Source organism: Dipodomys ordii, unplaced genomic scaffold (genome assembly GCF_000151885.1).
Source record: "Dipodomys ordii isolate 6190 unplaced genomic scaffold, Dord_2.0 Scaffold380, whole genome shotgun sequence".
NCBI classification, from domain to species: Eukaryota; Metazoa; Chordata; class Mammalia; order Rodentia; family Heteromyidae; genus Dipodomys; species Dipodomys ordii.
Window position 1 is genome coordinate 390,366 of NW_012267596.1, and position 16,485 is coordinate 406,850.

Here is a 16,485-nt window from a genome sequence, read left to right on the forward strand (position 1 = left end):
GTAGAGAGAATGGACATCCTTGTCTCATTCCTGATTTTAGAGGAAATGATTTTAACTTTTTAAATTAAGCATAATGCTGGATGTAGGTTTGTCATATATAGCTTTTATTATATTGGGGAATGTTCCATGGACTCCTAGTTTCTCCAGAGCTTTAATCATAAAGGAGTATTATTTTTTGGCAAGTCTTAATGATGTGGAGAAGAGAGAACACCCAGATGTCTGTTGGGTAACTGGATGAGCATAACTACCACACAATGGGACAGGAGGTACTGAAAGAGAAAGAAATCAATACAGGAGATGAACAGACTAACAAGGCATCCATTGAGTTAGAGATAATTATGGGATATCAAGATTTGGATAACTTGGATAAGGACCCTATGATTCAAAACTGAGTTTAGAATGGGAGGAATATATTTGAGAGTCAAAAGTGTAAAGATGATAGTTAAGGCCATAAGCAGAATATTTCTTAGGATAAGAATGTAAAAGAAGATTCAATGACCCAGAAATTACCTTGATGATCAGGTAGGTTAACTGAAGGAATGGTGAAAGACTGAGGAGAGAGTCATAAAAGACCAAGCAAGAAAAGAAAATGGATAGTGATAAATAGCATTGAGAGATCAAATAGCTGATGTCTTTTTTTCTCTAATATAGCAATATAGGGAAAATTGGTGGTCCTATCCATGATGGTTTTAATAGTCTGATGTCAGTGCAAGTTGGATTAGAAAGTCTAATGAAAGGGTGATGAATTGGAAATAGTTCATCAAGAAAACTGGCAAGAAAGGAGGAGATAAATTTATTACAGGGGAAATATGCAATGAGGAGAGTGTGTTGAAAGAGCTATGCTGGATCCCAAGGCACATTTAAATGCTGCAAGGAAGATTCCCAAAGACAGCAGATGGAAGATAGGAGAAGATAGATGTTGTAGGAGAAGAAATTACTAGTGGAACAAGAAAAATGAATAAGGGCTCTAGGTCATAATATGAAAAATGTGTCTGATAAAAGGTGGTATTCTTCCTCCACTGAAACATAGTTGGACAGTTCAGAATGAGCATAAATGCAGACACAGCTTATAGGTTTAGTGAGAAAAGACTGAAGAAATCCCAGCCTTGTGGGATCATTTTTTTAAAAAATGAGATAGAGGCAAGGCCATCTATTACTAAAGGGTGTGGGGTGTTAAGAAAGGGGGCAATAAAGGAAGAAAGAAATGGGGTAGGATGAAACAACTCTCCCCATTTGCATGGAATTAAAGAATTCTGTGCTCACTTTCACTGATAAAACCAAGAATAGTATCTAAAAGATATTAGCGGGGCTAGGAAGGTGGCTCAGTGGTAGAGTACTTGCTTTCCATGCATGAGGCCTTGGGTTTGATTCCTCAGCACCACATACACAAAAAAAAGCTGGAAGTGGTGCTGTGGCTCAAGTGGTAGAGCGCTAGCCTTGAGCTGAGAAGCTGAAGAGCTGAGGGACAGCGCCTAGGCCCAGAGTTCAGGCCCATGACTGATAAAAAAAAAAAAAAAGATATTAGCAATCACTACTTTGCCCATTCTAGAATTTGTGTAAGATGAAGGAGGAATAAAATAGAGAAGAGCACTTAGTACTATTCAATGCTCACTTGATCTTGGTGACCGTGAGTTATTAGCATAATAATATACCGAGTAAAAATTATATTGTATCACAAATTGTGCCTCAGAAGGAAAGATTCTAACACATTACCAGTTCATGGTACATTTTTGCAGTAATAATTTTCTCTGCAACCCTATACAACTCTCTGCTCTACTTGCGTGTTACACTAGATCAAACACTCTGTTAGGGCAGAAACTTGCAGGGTGCTGGTGACTCACACCTGTAATCCTAGCTACTCAGGAGGCTGAGATCTGAGAATCGCGGTTCAAAGCCAGCCTGGGCAAGAGAGACCTTGAGACTCCTATCTCCAATAAACCACCAGAAAAACAGAAGTGGCGCTGTAGCTCAAGTGGCAGAGCACTCGCCTTGAGCTGAAGAGCTGAGGGACAGCACCCAAGCCCAGAGTTCAAGCCCCACGACCGACCAAAAAAAAAAAAAAAAAAAAGAAACTATAGCTAACTGGTCATTTATCACATACAAGAAACAAAAATGGTGAGTTGAACTGATTTGTAAGTTTTAAGAATTAAGTAAATAAAGACCCATCACTGGCTCAAAAAGTGCATTTTATCTAAAAGAATCAAAGCCCTAAACTTTTTGTTGATCCTAATTTCATTATGCTAAATGCTGTTTTCTGAAATATCAGCTTGGGCAGTAGAGAGCGGGAGGAAGGTCAGATGGACAAAAATCAGAGTCAGTAGTTGTAAACTACCACTAGCCATTATGGAATGGGGTTTGAAAATGTAAAGTAGTGGGAGCCAGAGATGCTGTGGGAATCTTTCATTTTGCTTTTAACATTATTCATTTCCTTATAGGCATTGCACAAAATATCCTTTACAGGAAATATTTTTACTTAAGCTTTTCCCCTATATATGATGATGATGATGATGATGATGATGATGATGATGATGATGATCTTTAAGAAGTTCCCATTCCTGCTGTAGGAATCTTAAGTGTTTTGTATTTTCAACTTCTTGTCCACTAGGTGGTGGCCCAGAGTCACTATTCTGACTTCAGAATTGGTTTTGACGGCTTTGTGTTTTCCTCACAGGGCTTATTGAGTGGGAACGCAATACATTCATTCTCTCCAAGCTTCCCTGAGCGTTCAACTAAGAGGTCGACGAGGCCTGGCCGACCAGATCGGGGACAACCACCAGAACAGGGATAACTGGACTACATCTCCCAGAGAGCCATGGGGTGGCTTCCGGGATCTCCGGGAACCTTCGAGCTGCCACCCACTCTTTCAGGCCGCCAGAGAAGGTGGAAGAGCGTTGAAAGGTGGAGCAGCGAGGGTTCGCACAGGCCTTCTGGTAAGGTGCTGAGCCGAGGTTCCCATCCCACGTGCAAAATCCACGGGACGCCGTACCCCACTCCGCGAGCCACGTGGCCGGCTTTGATCACATGATTTTGACGGGCCACCGCGAGGTCGGTTGCTGTGGCAACGGCCCCTCTGACCTTTTGGAAAGCGCGGGATTCCTCGGCCAGGGTAGGTGAAGACGGTCCCCAGCCCACAGTGCCCCAGGGCTGGTGTTTGCACCTCTTCCCACTTTCTGCTCTGATTCGTCTTTTCAGTGCTCATGGGTCTCGCCCTGCGCTCTCCAGTCTGCGCTTGCAGGAGCCTGGACGCCGCGGCCTAGCAGCAGGTCCGCGTCGGTCCTCCCGCTAATCCGGGGCGCAGGTGGCCTCTCCCGGCCTCCACCCCTTCCGGCCCCCTGCCGAAGGAAGCTGGTGCTCTGCTGCACCTAGGTGACAATCCGAAGTTGGGAGAGAGTTCAGTGTGGGTTCGTTTTTGGGGAATTGGAGAGCTTTGCCTTGAAAACCACTCAGTTCCACCTAAGGTGTTCTGTGTTTTGTTTTGAGGGAGGAGGGGGCTTCTTGGTGCTTCAAAAGAAACATAATTAGTGGTGACTGTATGCTGCATTAATTTCATTAACTATTCTAGCGATTGTTAATAAATTCACTGTCGGAAACGTCCCCACGTCTAGGAAGGCTATTTTGCAAAACTGTTAATATGCATTGATAAAATAATTAGGGGAAACTAGCTGAATTCAGGCAGCACAAACTTCTGTGTTTTGCAAGAAAACATGGTCTTCTTGGTTTGCATCATTACAATAATAAAAAAAAAGATCTGTGACGATTTGATGTCTATTTAAGAGGTAATAGGAAACACACAATTATATGTTGGCTTAGGAAAGACTGAAGAGGTTACTTTTTAAAATATTTTTTTATTAAAAATATTTTTTTGCCAGTCCTGAGGCTTGACCTCAGGGCCTGGGCACTTCCCTGAGCTTCTTTGGTTCTAGGCTAGCACTCTACCACTTGAGCCACAGTGCCACTTCAGGCTTTTTTTGTCTTATATGGTACTGTGGAACCAAACCCTGGACTTCATGCATGCTAGGCAAGCACTCTACCGCTAAACCACATTCCTAGCCCTGAGAAGTTACCTTTTAACAATCAGATATTAACAGATGAAAATGTAATTCTAGATAATATATTAGATACATTGTCCAAGCCTCTTTTCTAAATCAGTTTGCTTAATAAATTAGAAATCTCAACCAGTCATAATTTTGCATAATAAAATGCGGTTTTTGAAGTTTAAGTTTGCTTGTTTTCATGATATGATAGGTGTTCTTAAAAAAGATGTTTATGTCTTTTGTCATTTAGTGTTGGATTTTGCAAATACTTTAGGAATATTTGCTTTGAGAAGCAGAAACTTATTTAACTATGGCTTACTATCCCCAAGAAGAGTTGGATGAAGAATTTGAACAGTTTATGAAAGAGGTAAGGAAATTCACTGTTTTAAAAGCTGTATTGTAAATTTGTCTCATAGGACTCTTTAGTCTTTTCTTTCACTTCTTAAACACTATTAGTCTACCAACTCTCAAGTCCAGTGCTGGTTCCTGCTACACCACCTTGCCTATTGCGTCAGTTCACCTTAACTATTGCAGCTGTTTCTCACTAATGTCTAGCATTCCTTTCTGCACACTGCAGCCAGATAGGCTGCTGCATACATCCCATACATATTAAATGAAATCTATGGTTTATAATGCTCTTCAGAATTTTGGTCATGTCTGCCTCACTGACTATGTACCACTCTTCCACTTTGTTTCTCCCACCTCCACCTTAATTTTTCCTTTAATGTGTCAAGTTCATTTCACCCTGGAGGCTTCCAGTTTCCTATTTCTGTTATCAACAATGCTGTTCTCATATTTACCTAGCTATTGAAGCTATTATTTAAAATATTGCCACCTCAGAGAGGCCTTTTCTGTTAACCCATTAAAAAGTAGCCAGGTGGGGCTGGGAAGGTGGCTCAGTGGTAGAGTGCTTGCCTTACATGCATGAGGCCCTGGGTTCGATTCCTCAGCACCACATAAAGAAAAAAGCCAGAAGTGGCGCTGTGGCTCAAGTGGTAGAGCGCTAGCCTTGAGCTGAAGAGCTGAGGGACAGTGCCCAGGCCCTGAGTTCAGGCTCCACGACCGGACCTCCCCCCAAAAAAAGAAAAAAAAAAGTAGCGAGGTTACTTTTTGGGGTACCATATATTTCCTTCCCTTTCCCCTTGCCCTTCACTCTCCATTTTCCCCTTCCTTTTTGTTTCCCTCCCATATATATTTATGTACAAATACAAATATATAATATAAATAAATATATGTAGTAAATAATATATATCATATAAATAATATGATATATTATTCTAAATCAGAATATATTTACTATATTTACATATAGTTATATATAAATATATATTTATTCATATTTATATCTTATATAAATATGTTGTGTATTATGTATTTTATATTACTATAGTATACATTTACTTATATAGTTAGTGTTGTATATTATATAATGTATAATATGCTAGATATAACGTAAATAATATATAGCATATAAATAAAAATGTAAATTTGTTACATATATGTAAACATATAATATAAATATAATGTAAACTAATATAGATATATAATAAATGTATGTATACATATGTTAAATATATGAATATATTAAATATATTTATATATAAATATATACCGTGTATATATATATATATATATATATATACACACATATATACATATGGTTGGTTTTAGGGGGGTGGGCCAACCAAATTTTAAAAATTCACTGTATACATAACTCATATACCATACAATTTGTCCATTTAAAGTGCATAATTCAGTGTTTTAAAGTTTTTAACTTTCATTACAATTGAATTTAGAACATATTTATCATCACAGAAAGAAATCTTGTATCTGTTAGTAGTTTCCCCAAAGATTCTGTTAAATGGAACATACACTATTTGGCCTTTAGGGTCTGGCTTTTTGTACTTACTTCTTGTACTAAACGTAGATTTTTTTCAAGTCTTCCCATATTCTCACATATATTAGTTTGTTCTTACAGCTGTATAATATGCCATTGTATGGATAAAGGGTATGCGGCATTTGTTCATCTGCTTAGTAGTTGATGGACATTTCAGATAGTTCCATCTTTGGGCAATTATGAATAATTATGTGCAAGTTTTTGCAAAAACGTATTTTCATTTCTTACATGCCTGTAAATGAATTTCAGGGCCATATGCTAATTTTGTGTGTAGTTTTTCACCACTAGAAAGGTACTAGACTACTGTCCAGTGTAGCTGGTTACATTCTCACTAACTGTATGTTAATTAGGGTTTATGTTTCTCTATGTCTTTGCTAATTTTGTAATTTTGTTCTTATCTGGAATCAGCTCTTTTTATTTTTTTTTTAAAGTGCTGGTCCTGGGGCTTGAACTCATAGATTAGGTGCTGTTCCTGAGCTTTTTTGCTTAAAGCTAGCACTCTACTACATGAGCCACAGCTCCACCTCCAGTATTTTGTTGGTTAATTGGTGATGAGTCTCATAGATTTTCCTACCCAGCCTGGCTTTAAACCGTGATCCTCAGATCTCAACCTTCTGAATAAGTAGAATTCCATGTATGAGCTACTAGCATGTGGCTCAGTCTTTAATGATGACAACCTCTTAATCAGTGTGGACAGGTTTGAAAGTCAGAACACCTCCAATGTGTTAGAAAGGCTGAGACATCATTTTTTTACAACCCTACGGTATCAATGGTTCTATATCTGTGCTATAGATAAATTTTAAAAATGTGGTGAGAAGAAGCTAGGGACTAAATGGTAAGTGATACAACTAGTTAACAGAACTTCAGGTTAAATAAAGAGTAGGTTTTCTTCTTCCCTTCATCCTACCTATATGTCAGTGAAGACAATAAGTACTTCTTGAACTCATTTCTTGAAATTGACACTCTTAGAAATCATTTTTTGTTTTCCATGTGAGAGATGTGTGTTTCTTGTTATCTTAGAAGTTACAAAGTCTCCTATTGGTATCCTAGTTGTGTGGTGGAAAGTAGACAGGCTCTCAGAACAGACTTGAGTTAGTTTGAGTGGCACTTTATCTCTCTGAGCTTCACTGTTCTCATCAGAAAATTGTTGCAAGATTATTTGAAGATGAACTGAGGTGATGTGACTTAGAGAGCTGGAGATTGAGAAGAGAAGGGATCAGAAACACAGTCCTAGAGAGGTCTCGAGCTGACAAAATGGGCAGAAAGGCCCAACACTATTACATACATGGGTACGCATGGGGATGGAACATGGTGAGAGGGATGCTGGTCTGGTCAAAGATACAGTTTCATGAAGTTAAAGAGTTGGTCACCAGCACCAAATTCTGCAATATGAAGAGGGAAGGATGACTGATGAGTTGTTCATGGCATTTAGGAGGCCTTTGGTTTCTGGAGGAAAGTTGTTTGTGAGGAAACCAGATTCTAAGGGGTTAATGATCAATTTTTAAAAATGTTATGTAAAGGAAATGCAGCAGGTACAGTAAAAGGAAGGTAGGGATAAGGACATTTTTCTGTTTGCTTTGCCCTTCCACACCTCTCTGAGTATAAGGTAGAGTTAAATATTGGTTCTTTGATTCCAGGTTGTGCCAGTTGCTGGGCTAGAGGCAGTCCTGAGCCAGATATACAATATGGAGGAAGAGTAAGCCTAGAGATTAGAGAGGAGCAAGATGCAGGCATTATATCAGAAGCACCTAAGGAAGAGATGAGAGGGAACTGGAACCCCTGTGCAGGTTCTGTTGGGAGTGTAGGACAGTATTGTGTCTTTGGAGAGGGAAAAGTTCTTGAGTAGATGAGATTAGTGAGGGGAAGATGGTAGTGCTGGCTGAGGTCTTTGATTTCTCAGCAGAAAGCGGGAATTCTGGCTTACTGCCTAGGAGAAAGTACTACACTAGGGCTACAATAGACTAGGGTTATAGTAAAGTGTACTGGATAAACCACCGTGACAAAATGTTAATTTCTCCAGACAACGTCATCATTCCTCTGAAATTTAGTCCCTAGTCTTGGAGTTCTGAGTTCTTTTGCCATGATCCTGGGTAATTTTGTTCAACGGCTTCTTGTTCTTAAACCTTAGAGAGCAGGTAGAAGATAAGAACAAATACTTGTTCTCCTTTCCTCAACAAGTGGTTTCATCAAACTTTCTTTCTTTATTGTGCTTTGGTTGTTTAATTCTAGATATGAAATCAGTATTCAAACACATTCCTTGATTTTTAATTTAGCCACCTGTGTTTACAGATAAGAATATATATGTTCACTGGGACATGAATATTATATAGGACTCTGGACATTCATATACCAAGGCCAGAGGAGGATATGCATAGGAGTGGTTGCGAAAGGCTCAATAGCTATGTGCAGATGATCATATAAAATAATATTCTATGAAAGGAACTCCAAGAAAAGGAAACAGGAGACATTTTTCGTTGCCATTGTTGCTGTTTTGTTTTCTGTTCCTTTTGTTTGTTTGTATTTCGGAGGGCACAGAAAAGGTGGAACAAGGATGAACAAATTCAACAGTGATACTAGACACTATGTGGAAAATGAACTGAATATCTTATGGGTGGAGATGGGAGGGAAGAATCAGGGAAGAATGAATAATCTCCTGATTATTCATTATGTTACTGATTCCTATAACTGTAATCCTTCTGTATATCAACTGTACAAAAACAATAAAAAATTATGTTTTTGTTAAAAATATTGTTTAAGGGCTGGGAAGGTAGCTCAGTGGTAGAGTGTATGCCTTGCAAGCAGGAGGCCCTGGGTTCGATTCCTCAGCACCACATAAACAGAAAAAGCCGGAAGTGGCGCTGTGGCTCCAGTGGTAGAGCGCTAGCCTTGAGCCGAAGAGCTAAGGGACAGCGCCCAGGCCCAGAGTTCAGGCCCCATGACTGGCAAAAATAAAAAATAAAAAAAAATATTGTTTAAGTGATAAACAAGAGAATTGAAATATTTTTCATTTACAGTATATTTCTCATTTACAGTATATTTAAAAATTTTATAATTTGCCTCTGATTCAGCTTTCAGATGATTCTTTTGAAAATGTAAACAAAATGCCCAAACAACCTGCAGAAGAAATGAAGAAGAAAGATACAGTGCCTTGGTGGATAACTGAAGATGATTTTAAAGATGATGGTAAATAATGTGAAGTTTTTATGTTAAATTATTTGATCACAAGAGGTTTGTCAAGACTTTAATCCTGGATTTTGTTACTACAATACAAATATATAAAGTACTATTAATGTAGATTTTTGAGTTCATTGTTACTTCACTTTATTACATTTTATTATGCACTTGATAGCAGGTTTAATGATAAATTGATTTAAAAGTGATTTAATAAGATATTCTGGCACTGTATTAACATTATCACAGGGAAGTTTGAACACATTTGTAAGTTTGGTATCACAGTTTGTTTGCAACTATTTTTACTAGTCATTAACAAACTATAAAAAATATGTCAGTATATCTGTAGGTATACAGATAATGTCTCTCTTTCCTTTTCTCTCTCTCCTGCCCTCACTCTCTCTCTCTCTCTCTCTCTCTCTCTCTCTCTCTCTATATATATATATATATATACACATACATACATATATGTATATATATACATATATATGACGGGATGAACTCATATATATATGAGATATATGTAGTATATATAAATATATATGTCTATAAAACATATATATTATCTATGCAAATATAGATATATCTCACAGTCACCCTTTCTGGAGAAGTCTAACCTCCCTAACCTCAAATGGAGCATATTCCTCCCTTGTAACTGCTGTTCTCCCTTCCTGCAGTTGTCATCCTTTTCCACATCACCTAATTACCTCCTCATCTTCAAATTTTGGCAGTATTACTTCTGTGCAGAATGTTCTTGGATTTTTCCAGTCTAGATAGGACCTTCCTCCATTAATATCTCAGGGGTTTCCTCCAAAGCTCTGGAGTTGTAACACACCTGAGCTCCATTCTGTAGGTCCTACTGCTTTTCCAGTGGTTACTGCCTGCTTTCCCTCATCCACCAGAGACCTGTCTCTTCTAGACCTTTTTCTCCATCTTCTGATAAAGATGTCATCATACCACTCACTGCCACTCCTTATTGTCCACTTATGTGCATGTTATTCTTAATTTCATAAAGACTTTTCAGTTCCTATTTTACCACCACCTCCAATTCTCCTGTCTATTCTTAATGACTTCATTAACCATTCATATCATCATTCCCTACTAATTGTTTTTTGTTTGTTTTCCCCTACTCATTGTAATAGCTTCTCTTGTCATTCATAAAAGCTAGTGGCCTCTAAGTTCCCACCCTCCAGGAATTTTGCATCATGACTTCTTTGACCTGTTGATTTTTTTCTGCTTTCTCCTGGCTGATGCTAGTGTAAATCTACTAGCCTCCTCATGTGTCTCACACGCCTGGCCTTTTGCCTCAGGGGCTGAATGCGTATTTCTTCTTCCTTAAACACCTTTTATTAAGTGTTCATGTGCACTGGTTCTCTATGTCCATAGGTCTTAGCTCAAGTGGAGCTCAAGTGAAGTCTTTTAGGACACCCTCTTTAAATTTGCCATGCTCTCCCATATACTTGCCCCCAATTTTCTTCGATTTTCTACAGCTGCTTTGTAAGCTCATAGGGCAGGGTTCTTTGTTTTATTCACTGAGAAATCTTAAGACAATTCCCAGCATCAATAAGTATTTGCTTTTTGTGTTATACAGTAACTTTCCCATGACAAAGGCCTTTATTGCATGGCATGCATTAATACTGTTCAAGATGCACACCGTTTTTTTTTTTTAAATCTAAATAATATTAAAGACATTTGTTTTATAAACAAAAATTATACTGTCTTGCTCAGGTTTCAGAAACTTTCTTTGGCCATATTGAAGTTTTGAATTCAGTGGCTCTACCTTGCTAAATAGGCATCCTACCACTTAAGCTTTTCAGATAGGGTCTTGTATTTTTGCCTAGAACTGATCTCAGATCAAGATCTTCCATGCTTTTCATTTGGCCGGGATCATAGATGTGGTCACCAAGCCTGGCTTATCATTTGAGAGTTAGTCTTACTAAATGCCCAGGCTGGCATCAAACCATTCTCTTCCTAGTTTTTGCTTCCTAAGTGACTAAGATTTCAGGTATGAGCCATAGCTATTGAGACTAAAAACATTTATACTATGAAAGATGTCAGAGGTTCAGAAAGAAGTAGAATATATTCCTTTGTATCCATTGTCTTAAAAATACCATTTTAACTTATGGTCAGTCATGTTTCTCTTATTTCCCTTACTTTCTCTATTCCCTCTGTTAGATTACACTAAAAAAAAAGGTTTAGTCACTTATCACTTCTATCCACAGATACTTCCATTTATCTCTTTTCTTTGTTTGTTTGTTTGTTTTTGGTTCAGGTCCTAGAACGTAAACTCAGGGCCTGGGCACTGTCCTGAGCTTTTTTGCTCAAGGCTGGCATTGTACCACTTGAACCAGAGCTCTACTTTTGGTATTTTGGTAGTTGGAGATGAGAGTCTCACAGACTTTCTTGCCCAATGTAGATTTGAACTGTGATGCTCAGATTTCAGTCTCCTGAGTAACTAGGTTTACAGGCATGAGCCATCAGCTCCTGGCCCAAGTATTTCTTAGAATAAGTACTTTTAAAAATATGATTGTGATGTTATCTAAGAAGTAACAGTAGTAATCCTTAATATCATCTAATATTTAGTCAGAAAACAATTTTATTATATTTTAAATGAATTAACTTTAGAGACAATTTCATTATCTAGAATACTGTGAGACTAGGCTATCCTCCACACTCCCAACAGTGAACATGTATACTGGTGTGAGATTATCCTGCAGGAAGACAGTTTCCAGCCGGTGTTTCCAGTGTTTGGGGAATAATGACTCTAAAGACCTTTTGTTGTTTCCATCTACTTAGTTGAGGTAATATTTATACTAACTCTTGCTGGTGTATTGTTAGGTCTTGTCTGGCTTCTGTAGTTGTCTTTCCTGGGACCTGCTTTTTCCTGTGGTGTTTTGTATATTAGTTCATGTTGTGCACATTTATTGACAGGAGAAAAGTGATGTGGCATACTGTATTAAGTACTTATGTTTCAAGAAAATTTTCTGAGATCTTATGCAAAGTTTTGAAATATTCTATTTAATCAGAGGCACTGCAAGCAAATGGAATTATACTTTTTTGTGAATTGTATGTCTGATAGGTTTTTATTCCATAGATTTATTGTAGCTATTTTGCACAAAATTAGTATAACTGTTTTCATGTTGGCACAGTGATCGACAGTTCTCTGAACATAAATAACCAACTCCATTAAATTCTTAGGACTACTTGGAACAAATGTAAGCTACCTGAAATTGAAGAAGACTTCTCAGCCTATTGTGGAAACAGAAGAGGAGTCTCCTGAAAACATTCAGCTTCTTAAGAGCAGTGGGACCTCTATCTTAAGTGTTGACAGCTTAGAAACAAATGGTAAGAAATGTGTAGAATGTAAATGAATAAATTGTTAATTACTATGCTCATTTCCCAATTTTTACAGAAATCAACTCATCTTGGAGCCTTGACTAAACCATGTAAATGTATCTTTCTAGATACAGATGTATTTTCCTAGAAGTTAAAAATTACAACTCTAGAGAAGTTGTACCAAGTTTGGCTTTAAATCTATTTGGAGGGGGAGAGGTTTGTAAAATTTTTAAAATTTATGGTAGGAGGTCAATAAATGTTCCATTTAATTTTATCACAATTCCAAATAATAGAATGTGTTTGTGCTTTCTCTTTAGAAGTGGTAGTTTCTGAGCTCCATCACAGCATTCATGGATTGGGATTGGACACACTAGAAGAACAAGAGGAGAAAGAACAATTTTTTGCCAGACTTGAGAAGGGCTTAACTTCTTCCATTGATTATTCAAGACTAAATAAGGAATTGGACTCTAATGACTCTACACAATTGAAAGCCTTATATAGGTAACAAATACAATATAAACCTATTGATATACAATATAAACCTTTTGTGTTACTCTGTATTTTTGCAAGTCTGACACATACATGGACTCAGGTAGGTAAACAAATCAGCTGAAGATTCAAACGGGTAAACAATTAAATCAACTAAAAATGAAGTCTTATTTTTGTACTCAATTCTGTGTTTATTATTTTGGTGAGTGGTTTTTCTTATCTGGACAGAATATGATGATTACAGAATATGATGTTTAAAGTCTCTTCTGCCTTCAGCTATCTGAAATTTCATATCTAAGTTATTGTTGAAACTGATTGTATAATTGGATAATTCTAGGAAAGAAACTGATAAGTGGTTTTCCACAAATAAAATCTAAAATAGAATCCAGGTTACTATTCTGAACTCAAACAAAAAGGAAGAAAAGGAAGTAGGAAGCAGGGAACAAATACAGATTTGGCCTTTGTCTTACCTCTATGTATGATTGACTATGTTGGTTGCCAGGAAACCTCATTCTCTCTGAATTCCTGCTAGCTGACTGAGCTGGTCCTCTCTTAAGGTCGTGACCATTGGCATTTTCAAGAACTTAGTGAAACCTGATGTTTTTCATTTCCTCAGTTTAATATATGAGTAATGGAAATCATACTTTAATTTTATTGGATTTTGATAACACAAGTACAAAGAGAAGAATAACCTCTGATTATTGAATGCCTAGTATCAAGATTATTCGCTTCTTACTAGCACAGACTGTATGGGGTCTGAGACGTTTTACTACTTGCCAGTGACCAGGACAGACTTCCATTTTTGAGGATATTAACAAGGAATAGGAGTTTCCTCAGAAACAAAGGGCCTATTTACAACAAAAGCAATTCTATGTTGTGTGTTTTCATTGGTGTCCCATAACCCTGGGTCACTACAAAAGCATCCCAGTTATATGTCTGCATTGCAGGAAAGAAACACTGAGCTTGGGAAATCTGTCACTTTTACTGAAGGAGAAATAAACCTGCTCTTTTGGTGGAAAGAGTACCTCATATCTCATATTTACTTGCTGCAAATAGTGAGAATAGCTTGGTAAAGAATATTCAAAGCCTGGCTTTATTGGCATATCCAACAAAAGTTATGTGGGGACACTGTAGCAGTTGACTTTCCCACCAGTGACAGCACAGAGTAAGCACACATACATTTGTTGATCACATTTTTTTGCATCTTTGTATTATTCCTTAACTTTTTTTTTTATTTCTTAACAATATTGTTAAATTTGGGTATTTCTGTTCATAATAGGCCAATTGCAGCATAGCCTGAAGTTCACAGCATTAAATGCTGGCTACTCTTCCTGTGATCAGTCTTCCAGTTCCTCAAGGTGCTAATATCTCAGTAAAGACAGAGTTAAGGGACTGAGAAAGGTACAACTGATGCCTTGGTTTGAAAGAAAGTAGTCTATGACTGCTGTTTCCTATACAATTAAAACACGCTCATTGTGTCTGCTCATTGCTGAGTTTTCAGCTCCTAGTCATCTTTCATTTCCAGGTGAAATTGTATGTGAATGCTGAACAGGTTAATAGTTCTTGTCCTCTACTCAGACATCATTTCAGTATCTGCTAGTCAGCTCTTAATCTATTGTGAAAAAAAACTAAGTGAGGTTAAGTGTGTACATTTAGATGCACATACTATGTATATAAAGTTGTGTATAATTATATATAAATTTAAGTAATGTAAGCTCTCTGTCTTTGGATTTCATTAAGTACTGGATTGTTAAAAAGTACTTGTGCAGTACAATCAGTCATAAACTGATGGGCTTTTATTTTCAAAATATTTTTGTACAGCTCTGAACTTTTAGCTTTTTGTAGGACAGAAGTATTTGAGAAGATTCAATTTTAGAAGATTAAAAAAAATCTTAAATGGTTATATGAGAATCTGTTATTTGTATGTTTTACTACATAGTAACTAAATTATTTTTCCAGTTATGATGCTAACATAAAGCAACCTGAAGAGGAACATGAGAGTGAATTGAAGCATGAAGAACTGCCAGGTAAATGTAATGGCTTTCATATTTTGAAAAGGTAGTATAGTTTTGAACTAAAGATACAGCCAGGACATTTGTGTACACTTGTATACTTTCCAAAGTATTTACTTATATATTTATAAACTCATTCCATCTGGGTTTCAAATATGAGAGAAAACATGTAACCTTTATCTCCCCAGACCTGACTTACTTCATGTAACATAATTTTTCCCAGGTCCTTCCATTTCTTTGCAAATGATACAATGTCATTCTTTCTAATGGATGAACAAAATTCCATTATGTGTGTGTGTGTGTGTGTGTGTGTGTGTGTGTGTGTGTGTCTGTGTGTGTGTCTGTGTGTCTGTGTCTATCACATTGTCTTGATCCATTTGTCCATTGAGGGGCACCTTGGCTGTAGTGAATAGTGCTGCAGTGAACATACCTGTGTTGGTGGCTTTTTTGTATCTTAGAGAAAAATAATAAAGAGAAATCCTGTTGTCTTGGAAGAGCCTTGAGCAGATTGAATGAGGTTGTGTCATAATCTGACTATTGAGAAATTATTAGAAATGAATTTGCTTTTCCATTGCAGAGAGTGAATGATGAGCCAGTTAGAAAAAATGAATAAAAAGCAGGAGATAAAGCTTTGTGTTAGGGCTGTTGGCATTTCTAAAGCCAGGCCAAAGATCTTCAAAGCCTGGTGGTGGGGAGGAGTACCTTTTTTCTTCTTTGCTTTTAATGTTCTATGTGTGTGACCAACAAAAAAAGAATGTAGATTTATGTACAAGGTTACTTGTTTGCAGTACTTTGTGTTCCTTCTATAAATTTGAACTTCTATCTTAAATTGTTTTTCTCATTTAAATTTTAATTCAGATTACTACTAGGAACAAATTCTCTCAGCTTTTATTTCTTTGTCCTCAGTTTTGAAGAATACTTTTTAGATTCGGTGCAGTGGCTCATGTCTAAAATTCCAGCTACTCAGAGGGCAAAGATTGGAAGGGTGACAGATTTAGGCTAGGTTGTACAAAAAGTTAGTAAATCCCTATTTCAGCTGATAAGCCAGCAGCAGTAGTATACATCTATAGTCCCGATAGTTGGGAAGATGGTCATCTGAAAAACAATTGAAGTCAAAAAGGATTGGGGAGTGGCTCAAGTGGTAAAGCACTTGCCCATCATTCACCAAGCTCTGAGTTTAAACTTAAGTACCAATGGGGCTGGGAAGGTAGCTCAGTGGTAGAGCGCTTGCCTTGCATGCATGAGACTCTGGGTTCAATTCCTCAGCACCACATAAGCAAAAAGAAAAAAAAAAACTGGAAGTGGCTCTGTGGCTCAAGTGATAGACCGCTAGCCTTGAGCTGAAGAGCTGAGGGACAGCGCCCAGGCCCAGAGTTCAGGCCCCACGACCGGACCCAAAAACAAAAAACAAAAACAAAAAAAAAACTTAAGTACCAAATAAATAAAAATATAAGCTCAACTATATTGGAAATGACCTATAGAACTTGTGTGAGATGATGGACAGGAGGGAAAAAAACTGGAAGAAAATGAGGGAGTCAGTAACACT

At 37.4% G+C, this 16,485-nt stretch overlaps 1 protein-coding gene across 1 annotated transcript in view; it reads left to right on the forward strand.

The window, feature by feature from the left end:
- The first annotated feature begins 3,308 nt into the window (after positions 1-3,308).
- Cep162 (centrosomal protein 162kDa) overlaps positions 3,309-16,485 on the forward strand; it is a 100,635-nt gene continuing 87,458 nt past the window's right edge. The window contains exons 1-6 of the mRNA XM_013036728.1: positions 3,309-3,366; positions 4,285-4,401; positions 9,000-9,114; positions 12,301-12,447; positions 12,756-12,939; positions 14,887-14,954. Of these exons, the coding sequence (XP_012892182.1) occupies positions 4,345-4,401; positions 9,000-9,114; positions 12,301-12,447; positions 12,756-12,939; positions 14,887-14,954 (571 nt within the window). The 5' untranslated portion in view covers positions 3,309-3,366; positions 4,285-4,344. The remainder of the gene's footprint in view (positions 3,367-4,284; positions 4,402-8,999; positions 9,115-12,300; positions 12,448-12,755; positions 12,940-14,886; positions 14,955-16,485) is intronic.